The sequence below is a fragment of the Xenopus laevis genome, chromosome 1L, assembly GCF_017654675.1.
Source record: "Xenopus laevis strain J_2021 chromosome 1L, Xenopus_laevis_v10.1, whole genome shotgun sequence".
Taxonomy (NCBI): Eukaryota; Metazoa; Chordata; class Amphibia; order Anura; family Pipidae; genus Xenopus; species Xenopus laevis.
In genome coordinates this window covers 109755237-109779283 of record NC_054371.1, presented here as the reverse complement: position 1 = coordinate 109779283, position 24047 = coordinate 109755237, and the positions used below count along the sequence as shown (strand labels likewise).

The 24047-nt window shown below is 37.3% G+C and overlaps 1 protein-coding gene across 1 annotated transcript; it reads right to left on the bottom strand.

Annotated features, from left to right (window-relative positions):
- Window positions 1-208: 208 nt before the first annotated feature.
- On the bottom strand, window positions 209-22195 carry r3hdm4.L (R3H domain containing 4 L homeolog). Its single transcript, XM_018225302.2, has 8 exons — window positions 22041-22195; window positions 11408-11562; window positions 8776-8894; window positions 5467-5584; window positions 5054-5139; window positions 3878-3963; window positions 3534-3589; window positions 209-2801 (listed from the first exon to the last, which is right to left on the bottom strand). Exons 1-8 carry the CDS (start codon window positions 22085-22087, stop codon window positions 2698-2700), a joined length of 771 nt encoding a protein of 256 aa, XP_018080791.1. The 5' UTR covers window positions 22088-22195; the 3' UTR covers window positions 209-2697.
- Window positions 22196-24047: the final 1852 nt, after the last annotated feature.

Below are 24047 nucleotides of genomic sequence, written 5' to 3'. Positions count from 1 at the left end.
TTTAAACAGCCCAAAAATATAGCACCCAAGCTAACCCCACACATATTAATATGCATATTGCCAACCAACACTTTATATAACAAACATTTCATTGGTTATTTTCAACTAAGCATTAGACAACTGACTTAACATTTGGCAAATCAGTATTTCTCTGAACATCTTGGGTAGTAGCCTTAGAAGTCTTAGTAGCTAAAAAAAAAGAGAACACTTCAAACTCCAGATTGCATTTATTACACTAGAAAATACAGAATTACACCACAAAGCTCTACATGTAGAAGACTGATAAAGAGCTAATTAGCAGTTATGTGAGCAACATGATATTTTTCTGAACTTTACAACAGAGTTGAGTGATGGAGACAAATTAAAAGTGACCTGACAGAGGGTCCTCTTTAACTCACCATTGTCTGACAAAACACACTAATTACACAAAAAGAAAATCTCTCTCTACATATCAGGTTGTGAAAACATGCAATGTTGCACTGACCAATATATCAGATTTTTTAAGATTAAGTTCATAGGAACTGCAGTACAGAAACAGCTTAAAGGAGAACTAAACCCTAGCCCCCCTCCACTGCCTGTTCCATTGCCCCCCCCAAGCACCCTGCCCGCAGCATCTATGCTTATTAAAAGTCTCCCTATCTCTTGACCTGCTATAAATCTGTAGAGTTGCCCAGCGACATTCATAGGTGCCATCTTCTGTCTGTCTTTGATGCTTTCTGTTAGATCTTGGAGGAGCATGCTCAGCTGAATCTATGTCCTGAATAAGCTTCTACTGCGCAAGTTCCCGCAAGATACGTATTGACAACTAACAGAAGAGGATCAGAAGACAAACAGAAGATGGCTCCATTAAACTCTGCTGTGCAACTCTGCAGATTCATAGTAGGTCAGGATACAGGGAGACTTTTAAAATGAACAGATGATGTGGCGAGGAAGTTTGGAATGGAGGCAATTGAGCAGCAGTGCAGGGGGATAGAGGGGGGGCTAGGGTTTATTTCTCTGGTTGCTCATACAAAAGTTGCCGAACCCATGCAGAATAAATAATCTGGTGACTCATTTTCTGTAACTAGAACCTGACACCATTTTCATTTAAGTGCTTTATAGTTTATTGTGGTGACATATATGCTAAAAATGGTTTTGGGTATTACTTTCAAAAAATCCACAGTGGATGGTATAATAAGCCATATTCATTCCCTCTTAAAAGGACACCCTTTTCTGATTCTTATATATATATATATATATATATATTACTTTATATTTAGTGCTTTTTAATTAGTACAGGCTAGTCAAACTAGGGGAGTTATTTACTAAACTCCGGTCAGGCTATTTGTGGCAAAACTCAAATTTTTCTGTTTTTTAACTGATTAGATTTATTAAGCCTGAATCCAAAAAACCTCCATCTTAGACCTAACGAGGTTGTGTATAAGTCAATGGCAGAGGTTTCTATCCTATTTTGAAGTTTCTGTAGTCTGCGCTGGAATTAGCCCGGAAATCTGACCATATTGGGGTTTTCGGGAAAAATCTGAAAAAACTCAGAATGCTCCATTGTATTGGGTTTTTGTCCAAACTGATCAAATCAAGCTTTTTTAACAATAAATAAGGTCAAATCATGGATTCTAGTTTGATCAGACTTTTTTTATTCAAATAATCAGAAAAATTTGGATTTTAGTAAATAACCCTCTAGTTGATTTATCCATCAATGTATCTCCACTAGGGGGGGGGAAACACCAATTTGCTCCCTTTTTCCCTTGACATCAATGTGTACTGATAGGCGGTGCATCTGCACACACAGAATTTCAGTGCAAATAGCAGTTTTTACACTAAAATACCCCCAACAAGTGCACAATGATTTTGGACCAGAATGGAGTGTAGAGAAAATGCCTAGTGTGACATGGCCCTAAAATTATTTTAACTATTTTTACTTTAGTGTATCTAGGGTGATCTGAAACATCTTTTGAACAATATCTGATCTGAAAACATCTTTTGAACAATACCAATTCTGTGAATGCAGTTAGTGCAGGACTCTGAAGCAGCCATTAAATACTGGTCTAGTATGTCCCTTGTAAACTTACTCATACTGGCTGTTAGTAATGGTAACAATAAATAATGTTAATACCTGTCACTGCTGCACACATATTTGCAGTATGCCATGAGCATGTGCAACTAGCCTTTTGCAGCAAAACATGTGTAAGAAAAAATAAAGTGAAAAGAGTCCCTTGTAAAATGCATTGCCCAGTAAACCAAGACCAGGAGAAGGAATAGCATAGCTCACGGATTTCCTTTAGTAATATCACTGTGGAAAGATCTAGCCCTTTCAATTTGACTGATCTTGTCGATCTAAAGTTAATTACATTTACATATTTACAATCATACATTACACATGGTCTTGTTCTCTGTCCTCTCATGACTTTGCACACTGATTTGCACCAAGTTATAGGACCTACTTGTAGAAAAGTATTTCAGTTTTCTGCAAGTATACAAAATTTGGCACATAATGACCAACATGCCTCTTTCATTGCACAATGCACATAAGGCTAGCTAGAGGCTGCTTTACAATTGATTTTTTTTTGACTGCCTTTGGGTACAGTGCTGCCATGTTCAGCAATAACAATGTGCAAAGTATTTATGGACAGAGCCCCTAGCAGTGTAACAACAACATGCCATTGGGTAAACAGCCAGCATTGGATGTCAAAGACATGGTCAACATTTCATCTGGAGGTAGGAAGAGAGTAGCAGTTCTGGGGGACTAAACTCCCGGTGTCTGTTTACCACACGCATCTGACGTTTGCCTTTGAAGTCAGAACCTAAAACAAACAGAAAGTTCATAACACAAGTCAGTCTAAGGTGACTGAAAAAGGGGCACATTGGATGTTTTAATGGGGGTCCAAAAATGTAACCTTTAGCTTTTAAGAAGAAATAAGACACTAATACATAAATTAGTTATGTAAAACTATCTTTTTAGCTTATCTTTATACTGACTAGCTCTTTTTATGGTTTTCTCTGGTGTTGCCCAACTTCTCCTTTTCACCAGTTGCAAGGCTCCACCCACAGTGTAATGGTTCCAATGAGTTTGAGTAAGTACATGACATATTTTTTGGGGAAATCAATATCTGTGATAGCCCAACAAAAGTAAATGCTGGGGGAGAACACAGGGCTGTGCGTTTAATGTGTGGCCATTGGCAAACAGCCACTTGCCCTAAAGCAATATAAATCTAACTGTACTGTGGCTTTAGTTTCCATTTAGTTTTTATAGTTCCCTATTTGACAGCAAGCTAAAATGTGTAACTTGATAAGATTTCTAAAACTGTCTTAGTTTTCACTAAAGGAAATTCTAAACTCAATTCTAGTCAGCTGCAAACAACAGAAAACAATGAGTCATCTTCTTTTATTGTAAACCAACTTACTGTAAACCAAATAAAAATTAAAAATTGCATTGTTAAAAAAGAAAAAACACTTTCAAATCAAATGTTTGACCATTTTCACCAACCTAGAACCCACCCAAACAACCCTCCCAGCACCAATCCCCACTTTCTTACTGGCAGAGGCCAAATCCATGTACTGGCAAACAGCATGCAGCAGGAGACGCTGGTAGCTACGAAAGAACCAGATGAAACAGTATGAGTCTGAATGCAACAGGAGTTTCTCTTAAAATAGTTTGTGCTATTTGTCGACCGCAGGTTGAAAATAAAAAAAAACAAAGCAATATTCATCCTCTGATAAACATAGAATCAAATGCTCCAGCTCATTTCTAGCAAAACATGTGATTTTTATTTATTGCTACAAGCTATGATGCCACAAAATCTTACACTGCAGCTTTTACATCACACGTTATAGATTTGAAGCTTACAATATGGTATGATGCAGTAACAGAATACAGTACCTGTTTTCCATCAAGGAAATGTAAACAGATTCTGGGCTGACGGAAAAGAAGGAGAGCATTTCCTCTTCTAGGCACTCCAAGGTCCCCTAAGAGTAAAAAAGGGAAACAAAGATCTTAAGGAACAACAGTAAAATTTACCATTGCTTTCAGTAGGATATCCATTTCTGGAAACATGTTCCAAAACCAGTGTTTGGTGTTTGCTATAGCAAATGGTACATGCAAGAATGGTTAAACTGGGAAAAATATTTATTGCATTATATGCAATTTTAATTTTCTGTGGCTGAATTATTTAAAACATCTCAGTTAACATGCAATTTAAATACTATAATGGAAAAATAAAAACCCTGCTATTTAATATACATTTTCTTGCCGACACATCAGCGTCCCGAATACCACTCAAAATGAAAGAATGGAGGGGGAACGTTAATAATTCAAAGCCTACCCTCATACATATTTGTTAGCAGCAGAATAAATTAAAGTGGACCTGTTGAGTAAAACAGCAACATTAAAAAACACAGCTTCCTACCTAATGCCTGCAAAAGAAAATCCAGGTAATATACAACAAATTAAGCACATTGTGCAATTACAGGCAAAAACATAGCAGGATACAAATGTACTAAAATCTTCAACAGAAGCAAGCAATCAATAAAAAAATAAACATTTAGTATGATTAGCAGTCATAATAGTTTATTTGCCCTGAGGACAATCATTTTTAAAACTAAAACAAGAAATCCAATGGTAAAAATACATATTTAAAGAAAGGATAAAAGGGCAAAAAAGTGTATGTGTGCACATTTTCAAAGTTTTTTTATGTGAAAGTGTTCAAAATAAGTCTAAAACAATGTGTATCTGTTCCTATAATTATCAAGTCCCCGGAGCAACAAAACAGCTATTAACAGTTTTCAGTTTTGGTTCAGTTTTACCTGTGCAGACTAGATATGCAGTGGCAAGTTATATATGAAATACTACTACTCAGAATCCAGTATGATCTATTTTCACTTGGATCCCAGTAAACCTTACCTTTTTACCTTTTGGTAAAACAGGAGGCAAAAAGCATTCTGAGAAACACCTGCTCAGTGTGATACGTTGAAACTAGTGCTGTGCAAGAGAAGTAAAATCAGCATTCAAGGACTTCTAAATGTATTTAGTCAGGATTTGAAAGAAACACCTTCTTACCATGGGAATCTGGCGTTTTCGTAGAGTACCACGTAGACTGCGGCTGATTCTCCGGTAACATTCTTCAGGAGTGTATGCAGGGTATTCTAAAGAAGGCATATACATTAAGTGGTAATCACTTATGCAGTAGCGGACATCTTAAAATGAATACACTATACAATAAAAAAAACAGAATACTACCTCCAGGTAAGGAAAAAAATCTGAAAGGCTGGAAATTGAAACCATCTACTGTATACTGTATGGTGACAGATGGAAGTGCCCCAGCCTCCAGGAAACTTTAGCTGTCTCCCAGAAATACCTGAGGCTACCACTAAGGGCTTGGCTATTAAAATATATTGTGCCCTGATCCCTAAAAATTACTGTAGGAAGAAGGAAAAAAAAATCATAATGAAGCAAAAAGATTTTAAACATACCTATAATATTGTCTTTCCTTTTTCCATTCCTTTCTCTGGGTCTTCTCACCTTTTGCTCCAGATAAAGAATGACTTTCTCTTGTTCCTCTCCAGAGCGATTCATGAAGTCATTCCATATCTGGAAAAAACAAGACTTGATTGTCATTGATTTGCCACAGCCATCTGTTGCTCGGCAATATGAATTCTTATTTGCAGGGTTTAGACATTAAAATAATATTTTTTACAGAACTTTGTGCAGAAGGCTTGAAAGCCATGATCATACTTAGCAGTACATTTTATGTAAAATGCCTGCTTTTCAGAATCCTCATGCCACCTCTAAGTTTGCAAGTTTTTCTGTAGTTGTGTGAAACATTTTCGCTGGAGCACAAACTCTAAAGCTGGCCATAGATGTTGAGATTTTTAAAAGATCCGATCGTCATCGTGAGACCACGATTATCTCGGAACGATAGTACGAATTTTTCATCAACTAAAAAGACCAATTTGCCAGGAAAACCCTGCAAACATAGATAGATTGCATTGAGACCGACAAAGATTTTTTAACCTGGCTGATCAATTTCCCGACAGATGTCGGCCGAAAAATCATAAAATGTTCAATCGTTTGAATCCCACTAACCACACGATAATTTCAAAGGATTGGTCGAACTTCGCTAAAATCGGTCGTTCTGCAAGCAAAATATTTGCGTCTATGGGGACCTTAAAGGAGAAGGAAAGGTTAAAACTAATTTAGCCTTATCAAAAAGGTCCATCTAAATATACCAGTAAACCCCTTAAGTAATGTTGCTCTGAGTCACCTGTCAAAAGAAATACCACATTTCTTTCCTTCTATTGTGTACACATGGGCTTCTGTATCAGACTTCCTGCCTTCAGCTTAAACTTCATTGCCCTGGGCAAGAGCATACTCAGTTTGCTCCTCTCCCCCCACCCCTCCCTTCTCTACTGTAATCTGAGCCCAGAGCAGGGAGAGACTTAGGCAGGAAGTGATGTCACACCACATTAATACTGCAGCTCCTATTCTAAACAAACAGAGAGTTTCTAGAGCTTTTTACTCAGGTATGGTAAAACATTCTACAGAATAAATATAGCATTCTAGCTTGTACTATTGCAGCTAATCTATTGGCAATAAAATGCCTCTGTAGCTTTCCTTCTCCTTTAAGAGCCATGAAGAAGGAACAATCAGTGCTTGTTGCTGCAGCTTATTAGTACTCCCTTTACATGTATTTATGTATTCAGCTATAGAGCAAAATGCTCTATCCACAGCAATTACCAATTCCATAACTGCCCTGTTGGAAAAATATAATAGCAAGAATAAAAAGTATTTGCAAAAAATCTTTTCCACAAAACTCTATTACTATTGGTAATTTAAACAGGTAGAACTACGCCATTACATAGCTGCAGACTGTCCCCATTTATAAATAAACAGGAAACAAGTTGCCTATAGCACATATGATCAGGAGACGACAGCTTTGGAGTGTTTGCTTTGGGATTTCAGAGTAAACCCTGCTTGACAGCAACAGCATCTGCCATGAGCGGCACATTATCAATTTCATTTTAGAAGAGCAACTGCAGGTGGAGGTAGACATTATGGCTGTCACTGAGCCCTCAGAAGTACAGAATGGACAGTATGCTATATGGCTTAAGCTAGTCAACTAGTAACACGCAAGTATTCCACTAAACTGAAAGGAATCCCTATTTTTTTTCAATACCACATTTTAATTTCTTTCAATAGCTACAGGTAAATCACTGTGCTGCATGAACAGTGGTGCACATAGTGAAAATGACTGCTTTCTGGTGCTGTAAGCAAAATATAAGTGCAAGAGATCTGAAAGAAACTGAATATTTTCAGCATGCAGTAGTGGTGATATTTTCTTTCTGCTTCAAGTGAAAGTGCTGCATGAGTAAGTTAAACTATGAGTGACCTGAATAACATTTGTTGAATTCGCATTCACTTGCTTGCAATGTTTGTGAGGTGATAAGAGCAACGAGAAGAAAATGAGTTAATATCCAATGACATTGCAAAATTCCAGCTAAAAGTATCTTACCATAGAGGGTAAACAAAGCCTACGCAATGGTAAAGTATAAAAGAAAACAAACCTACAGCGTTACTAAATAATAGGTGCAATGTTTGCATAGAGGCCTAGTCATCTATATCAACCAAACAGCAAGTCACTTTTGTTGGTCACATCATATTGGTTGCTATGGCTTACCAAACTTGGGCAAACTTTGCTCACTTTATTACATACTGGGGTGCAACACTTGTTTTTTTCCTCAGCAATGAATTACATGGGAAGAACAGGACTGTTCAACATTTCTGTTCAACATTTCTTCTTTATGTCAAAATTATAACGATGCAAAGGAGGCAAAAACAAGGCAAAGGTTTGCACAGTTTTGCATAAAAATGACCAAATAGCTGATGACATTAAATGAAGATTGTCCTTTCTATGCCAACATTTTCACCTTTAAGTTAACTTTTAGCATGTTATAGAATGGATAATTCTAAGCAACTTTTCAGTTGGTTTTCATTATTTACTTTTTACAGTTAATTATTGGCCTTTTTCTTTCGACTCACTGACTGACTCACTAAAAAACAAATGCTCTGTAATGCTACACATTTATTGTTATTGCTACTTTTTATTACTCATATTTTTTTCAGGCACTCTCCTATTCATATTCCAGTCTCATATTCATATCAATACATGGTTGCTAGGGTAAACTGGATCCTAGCAACCAGATTGCTGAAATAGCAAACTGGAGAGCTGCTGAATAAAAAGATAAACAACTCAAAAACCATAAATAATAAAAACCAAATGCCTCAGAATAACACTCTCATCATACTAAAAGTTAACTCAAAGGTGAACAACCTAAGAAACTAATAGAAGAGATTGTCCTTTCTATGCAAATATTATTTTAAAACACTTTCTAAGTGATCGCCAAGTGACACAAGTTTAACAACTTCTTGTCTCTGAACCAACTAAGTCTTTGACCACAAATTGTTTTTACAGTTTTTTAGGATTTTATATGATAAAAATCAACAAAAAAACGTGAATGGTCATTCAAAAATAAAAGGCCACAGGACATAAGAATTATGTAATAATTAGTGTTTAACCCCTTAAATAATTGTAAGCTATAGACAGCAAGCTTTGCTTGTTGTCCCTAAAAAAACAGTAGATTTAATGAACTGTATAATGAATGACAAACATAAATCACAGTTAACATTCTAATGAATTACTTTCTACAGTCCGAAGTATTCAATTGGCCATCTTTTAGGTAACAATCCAAATTGACCATTACATTTCTTCCATGATATCTTACCTCCACATATGTCTCATTGTTACATGCCTCAGAGAATATGCTGGGTGATGCACAAGAGCAGTTTTCCCCTTCCTCACTGGTATACTCCTCCCTCTCCAGCAGAGTCATCAGGTAACGATCTGAGGGACAATTTTGAAATTTAGTACACATGTCTGATTATTATTAAAAAAAAATTAATTCAAGAACAAGCATTGAAGAAATGAAGCTCAGCAATACTCATTGAATGTGAATTTGCATTTTAAGTGGGTGAGGAACCACAGACAGAGTAATGCAGTTATAGTCAGGTGATCCCAGTGGTGACCAATAAAAGGGCACCCATGTTTGGAAGTTTTAACCTTGAAAGCAATTAAGTTACAGCTAAAACGTAGTCCCAGTGTAAAATGTATAATGAAGCAATAGAATTCTTAATGAATCAGATGAAAATTGAGAGTAGGACTGGCCAGATATGGGATGACTTTGATGTAGTTGGCCAGCTTAAATATATTGCAATATATGGACAAACAATCCCTGTTTTGGTAGACATTTTTAGTAGCTGTATGCACAAAATGTTTCAATGTCCTTAATATATTGATAATGGGTTTAGTGCAGAGGACCTCTTGTCTAGAGTAAGGCAGTTTAATAAGAAATATTTTGTTATTGTGGGTACTGCAGAACTGTAAAAGCAAGATACTAGTTATTGCATACTGAACATAAAAAGACAATTTTGCAGTCAGTAAACCATCATAAGAGTAACTGCCAATTAAATCATTCTGGGCTGGTGGATTTGGTGTTTACAGCAAGGCAGCAAGTGTAACTAGCCACAGTAGCTTAACTTCTGGACTGTGTCCCAATGTGCAGCCTGTCATTTGCACTTATTACACTATTTTTAACTCTCCAGTTATGAGTCATCTGCAATAAACCATCAAAACATAATAGTCTGCAGAAACTTAATGAACTCCATACAGTATTTAAGAGGACTGCCTTGTATGGAACAAAGTGCCAACTGCTAGACAAACTGGTTAACCCAGTCCTCTGTCTATTCTAAATGTCTCTGTCCAATATGAGAAGCAAAAGAAGTTCAGCTACATTACATGGCATGGATACTGAAATAAGAAAGACACAATTTATTTCTGCTCTGTGACATGGAAACACAGAAGTTCAAAAGAAAAAACAGCAAAGTCATTCTTCAGTCATATCAGAAATATCTCCTGCATCACATTATCCATTATCTGTTTTCGTTTGACTCTTTTTTCTATTCATTTGCATTTATACATGAAATATAATTAATGGGATTCTGTCATGATTTTTATGATGTCGTTTTCTAAATTACACTGTTTACACTACAAATAATTCACTCTACAATATAAAATTTTCATTCCTGAACCAGCAAGTGTATTTTTTTTAGTTATAATATTGGTGTGTAGGCAGCCATCTCAGGTAATTTTGCCTGGTCATTTGCTTTCAGAAAAAGCCAGCACTTTAGGATGGAACTGCTTTCTGGCAGGCTGTTGTTTCTTCTACTCAGTGTAACTTGAATGTGACACAGTGGGACCTGGATTTTACTATTGAGTGCTGTTCTTAGATCTACCAGGCAGCTGTTATCTTGTGTTAGAGAGCTGCTATCTGGTTACCTTCTCATTGTTCTGTTGTTAGGCTGCTGGGGGGGAAGGGAGTGGGGTGATATCACTCCAACTTGCAGTACAGCTGTAAAAAGTAACTGAAGTTTATCAAAGCACAAGTCCAAAGACTGGTGGCAGCTGAGAAACTGACAATATGTCTTGCCCCATGTCAGATTTCAAAATTAAATTTCAGTGCAGAATTCTGCTGGAGCAGCATTATTAACTGATGCGTTGTAAAAAAAAAAAAAAAAAACTTTTATTCCCATGACAGTATCCCTTTAAGTAGCCTTTACTGGAATGCCCTGTCCAGTGTCTTCTTTCCTGTTAACTGTCCCAATAAGGCACAAGAACACAAAAGCTAATACAGAACGCCCAGATGAAAAAAATAAATAAAAAAAACTTTGCCTATGCTATTTCCACATCCACATAGATCAGCATAGCATGGTGTAATAAATTCCAATACACTAAGAGGGTTATCTACTAAACTCCAGTCAGGCTTTCTGGAGCAAAATTAAATTTTTTCAGGTTTGAGAGTTTGATATCTATTCATTGTTTACGGGAGCTTAGGGGAGAAGCATATTAACAAAATATTTATTTTAAGGGAATAAAAGTAGTGATGCAAAGTATTTTCAACAGCCTTCAGAGGGCAAGGTGACATACAAATAAAGTGTATAGTGTTAATTTAATAAGTGTTGGGCCCTCTGGGATACCAGGAAAACTTTCAGTGAGCCCAGGTGTCGCTGGTCTCTCCTGATCCCCCAACCTTTTAGCCTGGCATGCCTATATCTTGGTCATTCTGCATCTCTGTATAAGAATAAAGATAAGATGTCCAGTCTAACACTGGATTTAATAACATTGGTGTTATTGGTTAAGTTACACCAATGCAGCTGCCCTTGGCAACCTAATAGAACTTTGCTTTTATTTTCAAATTGGTATTAGACAACCAAAACAAATTACGGATTGGTTGTGATACTCAGTGCCTATGCTTGCAAATGAGCCCTGATAATTGTGGAGGTATCAGCCTCCCATCTCACTATTCTCAAGACGTTGCAGACTCTTGCGTCCCTTGGCTCGAGGTGTCAACTCAGAGTTACGGATGGCGCGGTTGATGTAATACTGTTTTCGCTTGGCAGGAGAGGTCTTTTTGGAGGGAGAGTGTGGCAGAGCAGGGAGATCATCCTCGATTAGCCTGTGGAGAACAAAACTGCAGTTCAAGCAAACAAGTCTAAAAGCAACGGTTTCTGTACATTTCAAAACATTATACAAAACAGTGATGCCTAGAGGACACAATTTTATTTGGAGACGCTATAACCCACAAACACACAGATGCAAAATTACACCAAGTATTTCTATGCTTTTTGTTTATGTGCAAGAGAATTCTGCCTGACTAAAATCAAGACAATTACAGTATTGGCTACAGTATTGGCTTTATGAAAACCATTTTCTTGCTTTAAAACTTGTCAGAAAAAGAAAGTATAAAAAGCATGGCAATCAGAAGCAAGAGCACCAGTCACTAGATTTTAGACAGAATGCATGTAGCAAAATCTTAATAATGCTAGACATATAAATATATATATAGTCCTCCAGGCCATTAGGAATGTGAATGGCTCTAAAAACCCTTCTTATGAAACTGTCACTGGTGCGTGTGTATATATATATAAATGCAAATTCTAGTGACCCCAAGGCTAGAAATCACAAAGGACATCCATTCCCAGTCCTTGCCTTTATTATTTCTGAAATATTTAATCCTAGTCCATTGTTGTGTTTGGCTGTTCATCTTTGTTTACATAAATGCTTGCTTTTTACAAATAAAAATACAGGCTTTGTTGCAGGCTATAAAGAGGGCTTTGTGCTTTCTGGAAAATGTTTCTGCGGAAATGCCAGAGCTATGTTCTCTACCTTTCTTGCAAGGTCTGCACACGAGATGGCATATTATTAGGAAGGAAATAAGAGGGTGCACTATATGAAGCAAATACATCACTTACATTGGGAGCTTTAAAAGAGAACAAAAAAGAACATTCCCAGAAAGAAAAATTCTAGAATTGAGTTGCACAAAGATGGCAGGATTAGCAAAAGGTTTTACGTTTGCAAGAGTACTGATGGACCTTTTGTGAAAATTCACAAACCCACACGTCCTTCAACTCATTTGTACATTATATAGATGGTGAGAAACAATTATAAAGGGCTCTTGACCTGCATACAGTGAATGCAGATACCTCTATTGTATGCCCGTAAGCATAAATAACAAACAATAGGGGCAATAGAATGAAGGATTGCACACCAAGATTTTCCATGATATAAAAAAAAATGTATCAGAACATAAAATTGTATATAGTGCGTCGTATGTAATGTTTAAACAAAAACAAACTCTGGAAATTCTACAGTATACAGTGGAAAGCCTGCATGCATAGTGGTAAAATAGGACAAGCAACATGAAATGGGATGTAAAAGGGTCAAGTGTTCTTTTAAGGGGTAGTTCACTTTAAAAGGAACAGTAACAAACAAAAAATGAAATTGTTTTAAAAATATAATGCAGTGCTGCCCTGCACTGGTAAAAACTGCTGTGTTTGCTTTAGAAACACTACTATTGTTTATATAAATAAGCTGCTGTGTAGCAATGGGGGCTGCTATTCAAAGGAGAAAAGGCTCAGGTTACACAGCAGATAAGCTCTGTAGAACATAATGGTGTTATCTACTATTAAACCTGTGCCATATAGCCTTTTTTAAATTTCCGCCATTGCTACACAGCAGCTTGTTTATAACTATAGTAGTGTTTCTGAAGCAAACAGATCAGTTTTACCAGTGCAGGGCAACACTACATGATATTTTCACTACTGTAAACGCTTTCATTTTTTGGTGATAGCAGTTTCTTTAAGTTAATTTTTAGTAGGTTGTAGAATGTCTGTATACAATGTTTCAATTGATTTTTTTTTTAGTTTTTGGATGATTTGCTTTCTTCTTCTTCTGACTCTTTCCAGCTTTCTAATAGGGGTCATGGATCCCAAGACAAATGCCTTGTAAGGCTAGCCATTTATTGTTATTGCTACTTTTTTTTTCTCTTCTTTCTATCCAGGCCCCCGCATATTATAGTCTCTCATTCACATCATTGCATGGTTGCTAGGGTAATGTGGGCCCTAGCAACCAGATTGCTAAAACTGCAAACTTGCTGAATAAAAAGCTAAATAACTGAAATGAAAATCAATTGCAAATTGTCTTAGAACATCATTCTCTATCATAAAAAAGTCAATTTAAAGATGAACAACCCCTTTAACTATACACTAAATATGTTGAAGGCCATGCTATGAGGCCGGCCTCACTTTACTGCCTTACTTGGAACCTAGTGAGGCTAAAGTGGACAAATTGATAACTATATCTCTTTATATATTTTTTTTTTTTATTCTCAAGCTCATCATCATATTTTTATATACTGTATTGCCAACATATTCCTAAGAATTTAACATACATAATTTATTATTCACATCAGTCCCTGCCCCAGTGGAGCTTACGGTCTAACGTTCCTATGTTATAAACAAACGCACAAGATCTATGGTCAGTTTTATCAGGAGCCATACATAAACTCCTGGCAGAGTGAATCCTTGTTGCAATTGAAACCTAGGACCTCTGCTCTGCAGATGCAAATCTCACATCTAACACTCCCAAGTTTGCAATAGATTCTAACGAGAAAGTTTATTCTCTCCATACAAGGAATGTTGCATTAAACGTTAATCTTTGCGATAGTTTCCCTTTAAAGACAAACATTCTAATAAGTTATTAAAAATGTACTACTGTCACTGCTGGCTGTCTACTTAGCTGGTAAATCTGGCCTGCATTGGAGTTGACTGACACTCCATTTACAGTTAGGCCCATAAATATTTGGACAGACAACTTTTTTTTCTAATTTTGGTTCTGTACATTACCACAATGAATTTTAAATTAAACAACTTAGATGCAGTTGATCTGCAGACTTTCAGCTTTAATTCAGTGGTGTTGAACAAAATGATTGCATAAAATTGTGAGGAACTAAAGACTTTTTTTTTTTTTTTTTAACACAATAACTTCATTTCTGGGGCTCAAAAGTAATTAGACAAATTAAAAAACTGAAAATAAAATTCACTTCGAATACTTGGTTGAAACCCCTTTGCTGGCAATGACAGCCTGAATCTTGAACTCATGGACATCACCAGATTCTGGGTTTCCTCCTTTTTAATGCTCTGCCAGGCCTTTACTGCAGTGGCTTTCAGTTGTTGTTTTTTGGCCTTTCCATGCTCAATTGGGTTCAGATAAGGTGATGGACTTGGCCATTCAAGAATTTTCCACTTGTTTGCTTTAATAAACTCCTGGGTTGCTTTGGCTGTATGTTTTGGGTCATTGTCCATCTGTATTATGAAACGCCTCCCAATCAATTTGACTGCATTTAGCTGGATTTGAGCAGACAGTGTCTCTGAACACCTCAGTAGAGGTTGATCTTTATTTCATCTGTCCAAAGAATGTTTTTCCAGATATTTTTTTTTTTTTTTTGCAAAGTCCAATCTAGCCTTTCTATTCTTGAGACTTATGAGTGGCTTGCACCTTGCAGTACACCCTCTTTATTTACTTTCATGCAGTCTTCTCTTTATGGTAGACTTGGATATCGATACACCTACCTCCTGGAGAGTGTTGTTCACTTGTTTGGCTGTTGTGAAGGGTTCTCTCTTCACCATGGAAATGATTCTGCGATCATCCACCACTGTTGACTTCCATGGATGTCCAGGTCTTTTTGCGTTGCTGAGTTCACCAGTGCTTTCTTTCTTTCTCCGAATGTACCAAACTGTCGATTTTGCCTCTCCTAATATTGTAGCAATTTCTCTGATGTTTTTTTTTCTGTTTTTGCAGATCAAGGATGGCTTGTTTCACCTGCATGGAGAGCTCCTTTGACCGCATGTTGTGTGTTCACAGCAGAATCTTCCACATACAAGCACCCCCCCCCCTCAAATCAACTCCAGGGCTTTTATCTGCTTCATTGATAATGAAATAATGAAGGAATTGCCCACACCTGCCCATGAAATAGCCTTTGAGTCAATTGTCCAATTACTTTTGAACCCCTGGTCCAATTACTTGTGAGCCCCTGAAATGAAGTGATTGCATAAAATGGAGCTAAAGCCTTTTTTTAAACAATCTTTTTTGTTCAACCCATTAAATTAAAGCTGAAAGTCTGCAGTTCAACTGCATCTGAGTTGTTTCATTTAAAATTGTGGTAATGCATAGAACCAAAATTAGAAAAAAATGTGTCTGTCCAAATATTTATGGGCCTTACTGTATGCATCCTATTGGCACATAAGACTTTAACATGCTATATGTCACTGAAAAAGAAGTCAAATGCTTAGCTGGCCTTTTTACATCTAGGTTTTTTGTTAAGGGAGAACTTCTTTAAGCTTAAGTTTTATTTTTTATTATTACCAATAAAAATTCGTAACACAAAACCCATAAAAATTAAGAATTAATTGTTTAAAAAGGACAGTATGGGAAATTGCAATGCCGTATTTGAAGCTTCCTGGAACAAACACAACAAAGACTAGCTCAATCCTTCTATTATAGACCGAGCAGATTATATTATTAAAAAAAAGATCCACTAAACTGTTGAGGCCGGCTAATAATTCCAACTGGATGACTCAAGCATGAGTCAGAAATCTGCAATGCACTAGTGAGAAATGGCATGGATGCTGTAGTTCTTTTTTTCTCCTAATGACAAAATAAATTTACTGAAAAGCTACAATACAAGAATAAAGACCCTGGATAATAGTAACCTTTTTGAAAATCTTTTGTAATATAAAAAACATTAAATCTCTGTACCAGAATAAGCGTCAAGCTATGTGATACAAATCGCTTCTCTTCTAGGAGTTAGATGGGATAAACTGGTAAAAGAGCTGGGGAGTTCTAATCCCAAAATGCGTCACCAACAAATACAGGTTTAGATGTTTCAGAGATAAAATCCTGGTAGGATTACTCCACATAACAAAAAAGGATATCAAGGTGCACAATACACACCACAACAAAAAAATATTTCTAAATATCCAGTGAAACACAAAGTAATAACTGTTTTTTTCATGCAGCTTGTATTACACACAGAGAATTGAGTTGTCCCTTCTGGCTCCTCAAAAATGTTAAAAGTCAAGTTGTCTTGAGTCTTCCGATCAGCAATGCTTAGCTCTTAGTGACCTTCTTCAGTGCAAGTTCGGAACCAGACAAGCTGTGGATTCTACCAAATGCCAGAGGGCAGTTCTTGACGGAGATTCAAAACAGGCCCTGGCCTTTCATGTACAGAGAGACCCAAACAGCCCCCCACCATCCCAATAAAAAGTGACTCTCTTTGGCAACTTACAGCATCTGTAAAATTCCAAAGACAGTCACTATTTATTGGGCTGTTGGGGGCTGTCTGAGCCTCTCTGTACTTGAAATGCCAGGGCCTGTTTTGAATCTCAGTCTAGGCCTAGTTTGGCTGAACTAATTTCCCCCACACGTGGGTCACGGGGCTCCTCATTTGGAGAACTCCCAGAAGCCCCCTGATCTCACGACCTTGTCCCTACCCCACATCGCAAACGGGATAGGGTGATTACTATATACTCACGCTTGCCCTGTACCCTCATGTGACACAGGAAATTGGGTGGGCTGGTGTGGGTATATAAATCAGTGCGATAGGCCAGGTTGGACTCACAATTAGTTATAAAATGGGTTAAAAAATCTTCAACCCGCGCATCTCCTGTCTGCCAGAGCTGATTCAAGTGAAACAGTTCATCCATTTTGGCCAAAAAGCATGGCAAATTCAGAGAAAACAGAGCTACAAGTTATGTGGTGGGCTAAACTAAACATTTGCAAAGCCTAACTGCAGTTTGATTCAATGTCATAAAGAGTTGTCCATATTACTTTAGTTCCTTACAGTGACAGCCAACATCTACAGATGAGTGAAACATCAGCTCATCCATCCATAATCCCCAAAACGTTATGGAACTGTAATAATGATCTATATTGAAGGATGCTTAAAAAAAAAAAAAAGTGGCCTTTGGCTTTGTGTGTCTTTTTTCATATGGCCATGGAACTCCACTGTGACTTATAACATCCTTACATTTTAAAATAGAGGGTATATTAATTACTATATAAAACATGTTTTGAATGACATAAAATTATACCATCATGCCCACTGCTTCACTGTATCTAAGCTGGTCCAGAAGCATCAGACACAGCATCCTCATCTTCCTCTTTTTTATATGGCTCTCAAGAAAGCATTGGTTCCAACAATGCAGGCGGAGAAGGGGAGGCAGGAAGCACCACCAAAAGAAAGCAGCCATATCGCAGGAAGAAACTGCGGTGGTAAACATCTCATCGATACAGCTTACACAAAATGAGACTAAAGCTGGCCATAGACGCAAAGATCTGATCATACGAATCGAGGATTCGTACGATTTTCAAACCGTGTGTGGAGAGTCCCGACATTTTTCGTCCAGCGGAGATCGGTCGTTTGGTCGATCGGACAGGTTAGAAAATTTCTGTCGGCTGCCGATAATATCTCTGCGTGTATTGCCGATCGTACGATTTTCAGTGGGAGACTGTCACTAGCTTTGGTTGGACATAGATATCGTACGATTGCTGTCAGGGGCAGAACATTGCTGATCTGTTCTTTAACTAATCTGACTGGTAAGACTTTGATCTGAATGGTTAGTGGCGGGTCGGGAGATGGGAAAGTCTGAGCGTGCGATGATTTGTACGATCGGATCTTTGCATCTATGGCCAGCTTAAGGTACTTTCTAAGGGGTTGGGCTTTGCAATAACTACATTCGCTGATTTTTTTCAAATAGATATAGATCTGGAGGCCTTTTTCCGTAGAATACGACTATCGGCTGAGTTGAATGACAATGTGGAGTTGGCTAACACGGAAACAGATCACTATTGTAATACTTTTTTCTTACAGGATTGGTGTTTATTTAATCCGAGTACATATACGCCTGTAAAAACTAATGCTGTGGTAGAAACATATATTCAGGGAGTGAAACGTGAGATGTCATTACTTGAAAATAAATACAAAAAGGGCGAAATAAAACTACCTAAAGAAAATATTACCCTGGAAGAAAGACATGCACTTTTGTCTCTACAAAATCATAAAAGTTTGGTAATTAAACCGGCAGATAAGGGGGGAGCGGTGGTAGTGATCGATAAGGAGTTCTATATAAATACAATTATTGAAATGATAAATGATACTTACCACCAATCCCCTCTTTTCTATACAGAGGGCTATTAAAGATTGTGTTGAAAATGCATTACAATTGGAGATTATTGATAATAAATTAGCGGTCTATTTAATACAAACTAATCCAATTACACCAGTTTTATACATACTCCCTAAGATACATAAGAATTTGGACAAACCCCCTGGAAGGCCGATTGTAGCTGGGGTAAACTCAGTATTTTGTCCCTTGGCAAAATTCCTTGATAGGATTCTTAGGGAGTCTGTCTTTAACACAAAATCTTTCATCAGAGATACTGGAGACTTTATCAGTAAGATCGATATGATTGACGGTTTAACGCCTGACCACATTCTGGTTACCCTTGATGTTGAAAGCCTCTACACCTCCATCCCTCACGATGGAGGTGTAGAGGCTGTAAGTTACAATCTTGATAAGGATGAAACGCTAGATGGGGCCCAGAAGAAGTTTCTGTTAACATTACTACAAATAGTTCTGTGTAAAAATTATTTTTTTTTCAGGATGATTTTTTCTTACAAATCAAAGGCACAGCCATGGGCTCAAATGTCGCTCCGTCCTATGCGAATCTTTTTATGGATGTATTTGAAAATCATTTTGTATATAATAACTGCGAATTCCTACAGAATTGTAAATGTTGGTATCGCTATATAGGCGATATCTTCATGATCTGGCTGGGACGACATTCTGAGCTCATGGGATTCATAGATGGACTAAATAGATGTTCTCCTTTTATCACTTTTACTATGCATTGTGATATGATCAGTATCCCCTACTTGGATGTGTTGGTTAAAAATACAACGAATGGCCGTTTAGACACTGATTTATTTGTTAAACAAACCGACAGGAATACATTACTTCGATTTGATTCCTTTCATCCCTCGCACATAAAAAAATCTTTATCTAGATCTCAAGTGATGAGAGTGAAACGCATTGTTCAAAATGAACAGCAACAAGCGGATAGAGTCGAGGAAATGAAGGATAAATTCAGAAAGAGAGGCTATCCACCTAAAATCCTTGATGGAATAGACAGGGTAACTGAAAGGGAATTAGTAAATAGTGAACATAAAACAGAGCGAATTCCGAAAAGAATACCATTTGTTAACCAATATAATGTATTGAGTGGAGAAATCTCTAAAATAGTCAGGAAGGAATGGAGTTTATTAACAAGGAGTTTTCCAGACAAAATGATATTTCGATCTCCACCGGTGATGTCCTATTCAAAGGCAGAAACAATAGGAACCAAATTGGTAAAGGCAGATTTGGGTTCATCGCCAAAATATGTACAGACCCATTTAAAAACCCCTAAAAATTGAACTTTTCCATGTTGTGGATGTAGTCATTGTAGTAATGTATTGAAAGGAGAATGGATATATCATCCTCTACAAGGCACCCGCATTCCCATCAGGTGCTTTTTTACTTGTATAGCCACATATGTTGTATACAGTATTAAATGCCCCTGTGGGAAAACATATGTGGGAAAAACTATTCGTTGTTTAAGGGACAGACTTACTGACATAAGTCAGCTATTAGGAATAAATTGAACCAGCCTGTTGCGAAACAACAGTGGTCACACTATTAGTCAGTTACGCTTCCAAGTTTTGGATACAGTCCCAAGAAGGAGACGTGGAGGTAACAGGGACAAAGAACTACTACGTAAGGAAGCTCAGTGGATTAGGAGGTTGGGGACTTTATCCCCACATGGCTTGAACCATGAGTATGATCTGAATCCATTTTTATTGAAATAGTTTTTAATTTGAAATTGATCTTATCTATTTATAGGTTATTACATGGACATTTGTATTCGCTTCCTGGGATTGGGATGTAACTACAATAATCAGTTATTTTGTGATATGATATTTGATGGATACATTGAAAGATAAGTACTACTGGAAGTTATTTGGATACATATGGAAAGTTTTTAAACACTAAAAGTATGTGATGTAAACATGTCATGACACTAGGAGGCACTGTGATACTTTGTATTTAAGGTCAGATGGTGATGTGTGTTTTTATGCTTGACAAAGAGTGGAGTGGAGAATCTAAGCTGGTTCTGCCAGCAAAGGAAATACTTGGAGCTGTGGTTTTCTTATAGTAGGGCTTATATTATCCTCTACATAAAAAGTGCTAAGTGATCAGTCATGTGAGTAACTGCACTGTACTGTAAAACAAAATATGAGGAAACCAGAAGGTACCCTGGATTACCATGACCTATATGGTGACTTCTAATATCGTATCTCTAATATCCTTATAATACACAAAAGCCATGAATATCTTGTAAATTATATCCTTATAAATGGTGAGTTCTGATGTCATCGGTTATAAACGGTGAGTTCTGATGTCACATGACTCACTGAAACTTGTGTATACCAATAAATAAAGTACCCTCAGTTGCAAAATATGAGGACATTAGAAGTTACCTCTCGGCCTCGTGTTTTTATATGGTCATGAAACTCCTCGGTAACTTATAATATCCTTATATTTTACAAGAGGGGGTACTTTATTCACTATATACTTTACAATATGAAATACATGTGTCCCTATGAAAAGCCCTTTCAGTTCTGGTTGTTACTGGCCATTTAGGGAACCGAGGTTCTATGTTATAAAGACTGTTTTTATAACTTCTAATATCCTCATATTTTGCAACTGGGGGTACTTTATTTATTATAATATATATATATTATAATACACAAATTTCAGTGAGTCATGTGACAGAAATGACATCAGAACTCAACGTTTATAAGGATATAATTTACAAGATTTTGTGTATTATATATATATACACACACACACACACACACATAAAAACATGCAATCTCTGAAGCATATTTGTCAACAAGAGCTCCCAACTGTGGGCACAATGATCCCTGGCACTTATAAGAAAGGAGTTTTCATCGGCAGGCACATAAAAACCTATTCACAAACTGATACTGCACTTCTATATAAGGAGATGTAGGTGGTATAAGCAGTGCTTTGATGACAGCTAAAAACATACATACTCCATATGTTTTGGAGTATGCTGGTCTGCCAATGGCAGCTTTTTTTCCCTGTCTTTATTTAGCTGTCATCAGAGAACAGAACTGCTTATTCCATATATATTTGACCTGTGCCCTTCGGCAGACTAGCCCTGCACAGCATTAGTGTGACGTATGGTTACTAAGGGCAGTGGCTAAACATAGTACACATAATGACACGATCCCTTAAAGGTGTCCCTTTATTCCCCTTCACCTCTGCTGCTTTTTATCTTATATGACATTTATAATTGTATTTATATCCCATTTCTGTCCCAACCTATTTCGCCAACCATAGCACAGGTAAATGACACGAACGATCCCTTTAAAGGTGCCTCTTTACTTTTCTCCGCCTCTGCTACTTCTTATTTTCTATGACATATTACATTCTATCCCATTTCTATTCCAGGGCCTCTTTCTCTCACCGGTAGGCTTCTCCTTGCCCTTCCTCCGTGATCCGGTTGTTCACCATTCCGAGGATTCGGTAAGACTTAAAAGTCTTCAATTTGCGGAAGTGACGCCAGGCGGGCGGGTCATCTAGGCGAATACGTCATGTTGTTTATGATTTTGCGGTGTGTAGGCGGGGGCCGGGGAGGCGACTGTGTGCAATAAATTACGGATACTGTCAGGCATTTTACAGGGATTATTTAACACGTTTGCGAGCGTCTTGTGTGCTGTTCAGATAGAGGCACACAGTATAATGCTACTTTCTGCAGCCACTGGTTTTATTACAAATTGAAATCCATTAATATAAGATAGATACCTTATTCATACAGATATCGTCAGATATCGTACAGGCTTGTTGTTCTCAAGTAAACCTGGTGATTAAATCTATTTTTGTGCGTTTTCTGTGTCACACTAACATTTTTGACACGTAGCAGAGCTGTTTTAAAGGAGATAATGATGATCCGTTCCTGTTTTTTTAAATTCCTTTTCACACTAAATGATAACATGAAATAAGAATGACATGGGGTTGATTGATTGACAGGCTGCAAGTCACAGTTTCCCCAGACATATATTTATCTTAAATAGTTACAATTGTATCTTAGCTTATCTTAATTACAAATGTATGTAAGTGCAGCTGCCAAGTATTCTGGGCTCTACCAAAAAGCCTCTTATTTAAGAAATTTTTAGAAACATATCTTTTTCTGGCGTCAGGGCTGGTGATCAAAGAGAAACTCAGGACATTTCCGTAACAATCCTGGACTGCTGGTTGATCTGTCAAAATCTGGACTGGCCCGCAAAAAAAAAAAAAAGGACAGTTGGGAGGTATGGAATATCTTAAAGGGATACTGTCATGGGAAAATTTTTTTTTCAAAATGAATCAGCTAATACTGCTTCTCCAGCAGAATTCTGCACTGAAATCAATTTCTCAAAAGAGCAAACAGATTTTTTTATATTCAATTTTAAAATCTGACATGGGCCTAGACATTTTGCCAATTTCCCAGCTGCCCCCAGTCATGTGACTTGTGCCTGCACTTTAGGAGAGAAATGCTTTCTTGCAGGCTGCTGTTTTTCCTTCTCAATGTAACTGAATGTGTCTCAGTGGGACATGGGTTTTTACTATTGAGTGCTGTTCTTAGATCTACCAGGCAGCTGTTATCTTGTGTTAGGGAGCTGTTATCTGGTTACCTTCCCATTGTTCTTTTGTTTGGCTGCTGGGGGGAAAAAGGGAGGGGGTGATATCACTCCAACTTGCAGTACAGCAGTAAAGAGTGATTGAAGTTTATCAGAGCACAAGTTACATGACTTAGGGCAGCTGGGAAATTGACAATATGTCTAGCCCCATGTCAGATATCAAAATTGAATATAATAAAATCTGTTTGCTCTTTTGAGAAATGGATTTCAGTGCAGAATTCTGCTGGAGCAGCACTATTAACTGATTCATTTTGAAAATGTTTTTTTTCCCATGACAGTATCCCTTTAACTAGTTAATAATAAAGTTATGTCTCTGTCTGACACCTTTCATAAGGTGATGAATTCATAAGCTGTACAAGCTTCAAAGTTGCAGATCCACTATCCCCATGTCACAGGGGTGATTATGATCCACTATGTGCTTTTTTGAGCTTTTACTTCATGTTGCTGTTCACAGTGAAAAGGTATTTAGGTTTGAAAAATCTAGAATTGGCTCATTATCGTCCACTTGACATGAGGGCATTTGACATCTTCTAATTTGTTTATGCAGTGTTGGCTGTTTTAGGCCACATACTACCCAGCTATTTGGACATGTATGCCACAATGGCGGAAAACATTTTGGAGATGGTCTATCCAAGGGTCTTCATTCAAACATACCAATAGATGTTTTGAAATTTATAGTACAGTAGAAGAATGAGCGTGTTCACTATACATCACCTTCATCTCTTTTGAAGAAAGCTTGAAGGAAAAAATAAGCTGTTAAGAATTCTTCACATGACAGGTTTCAATTGAAAGAG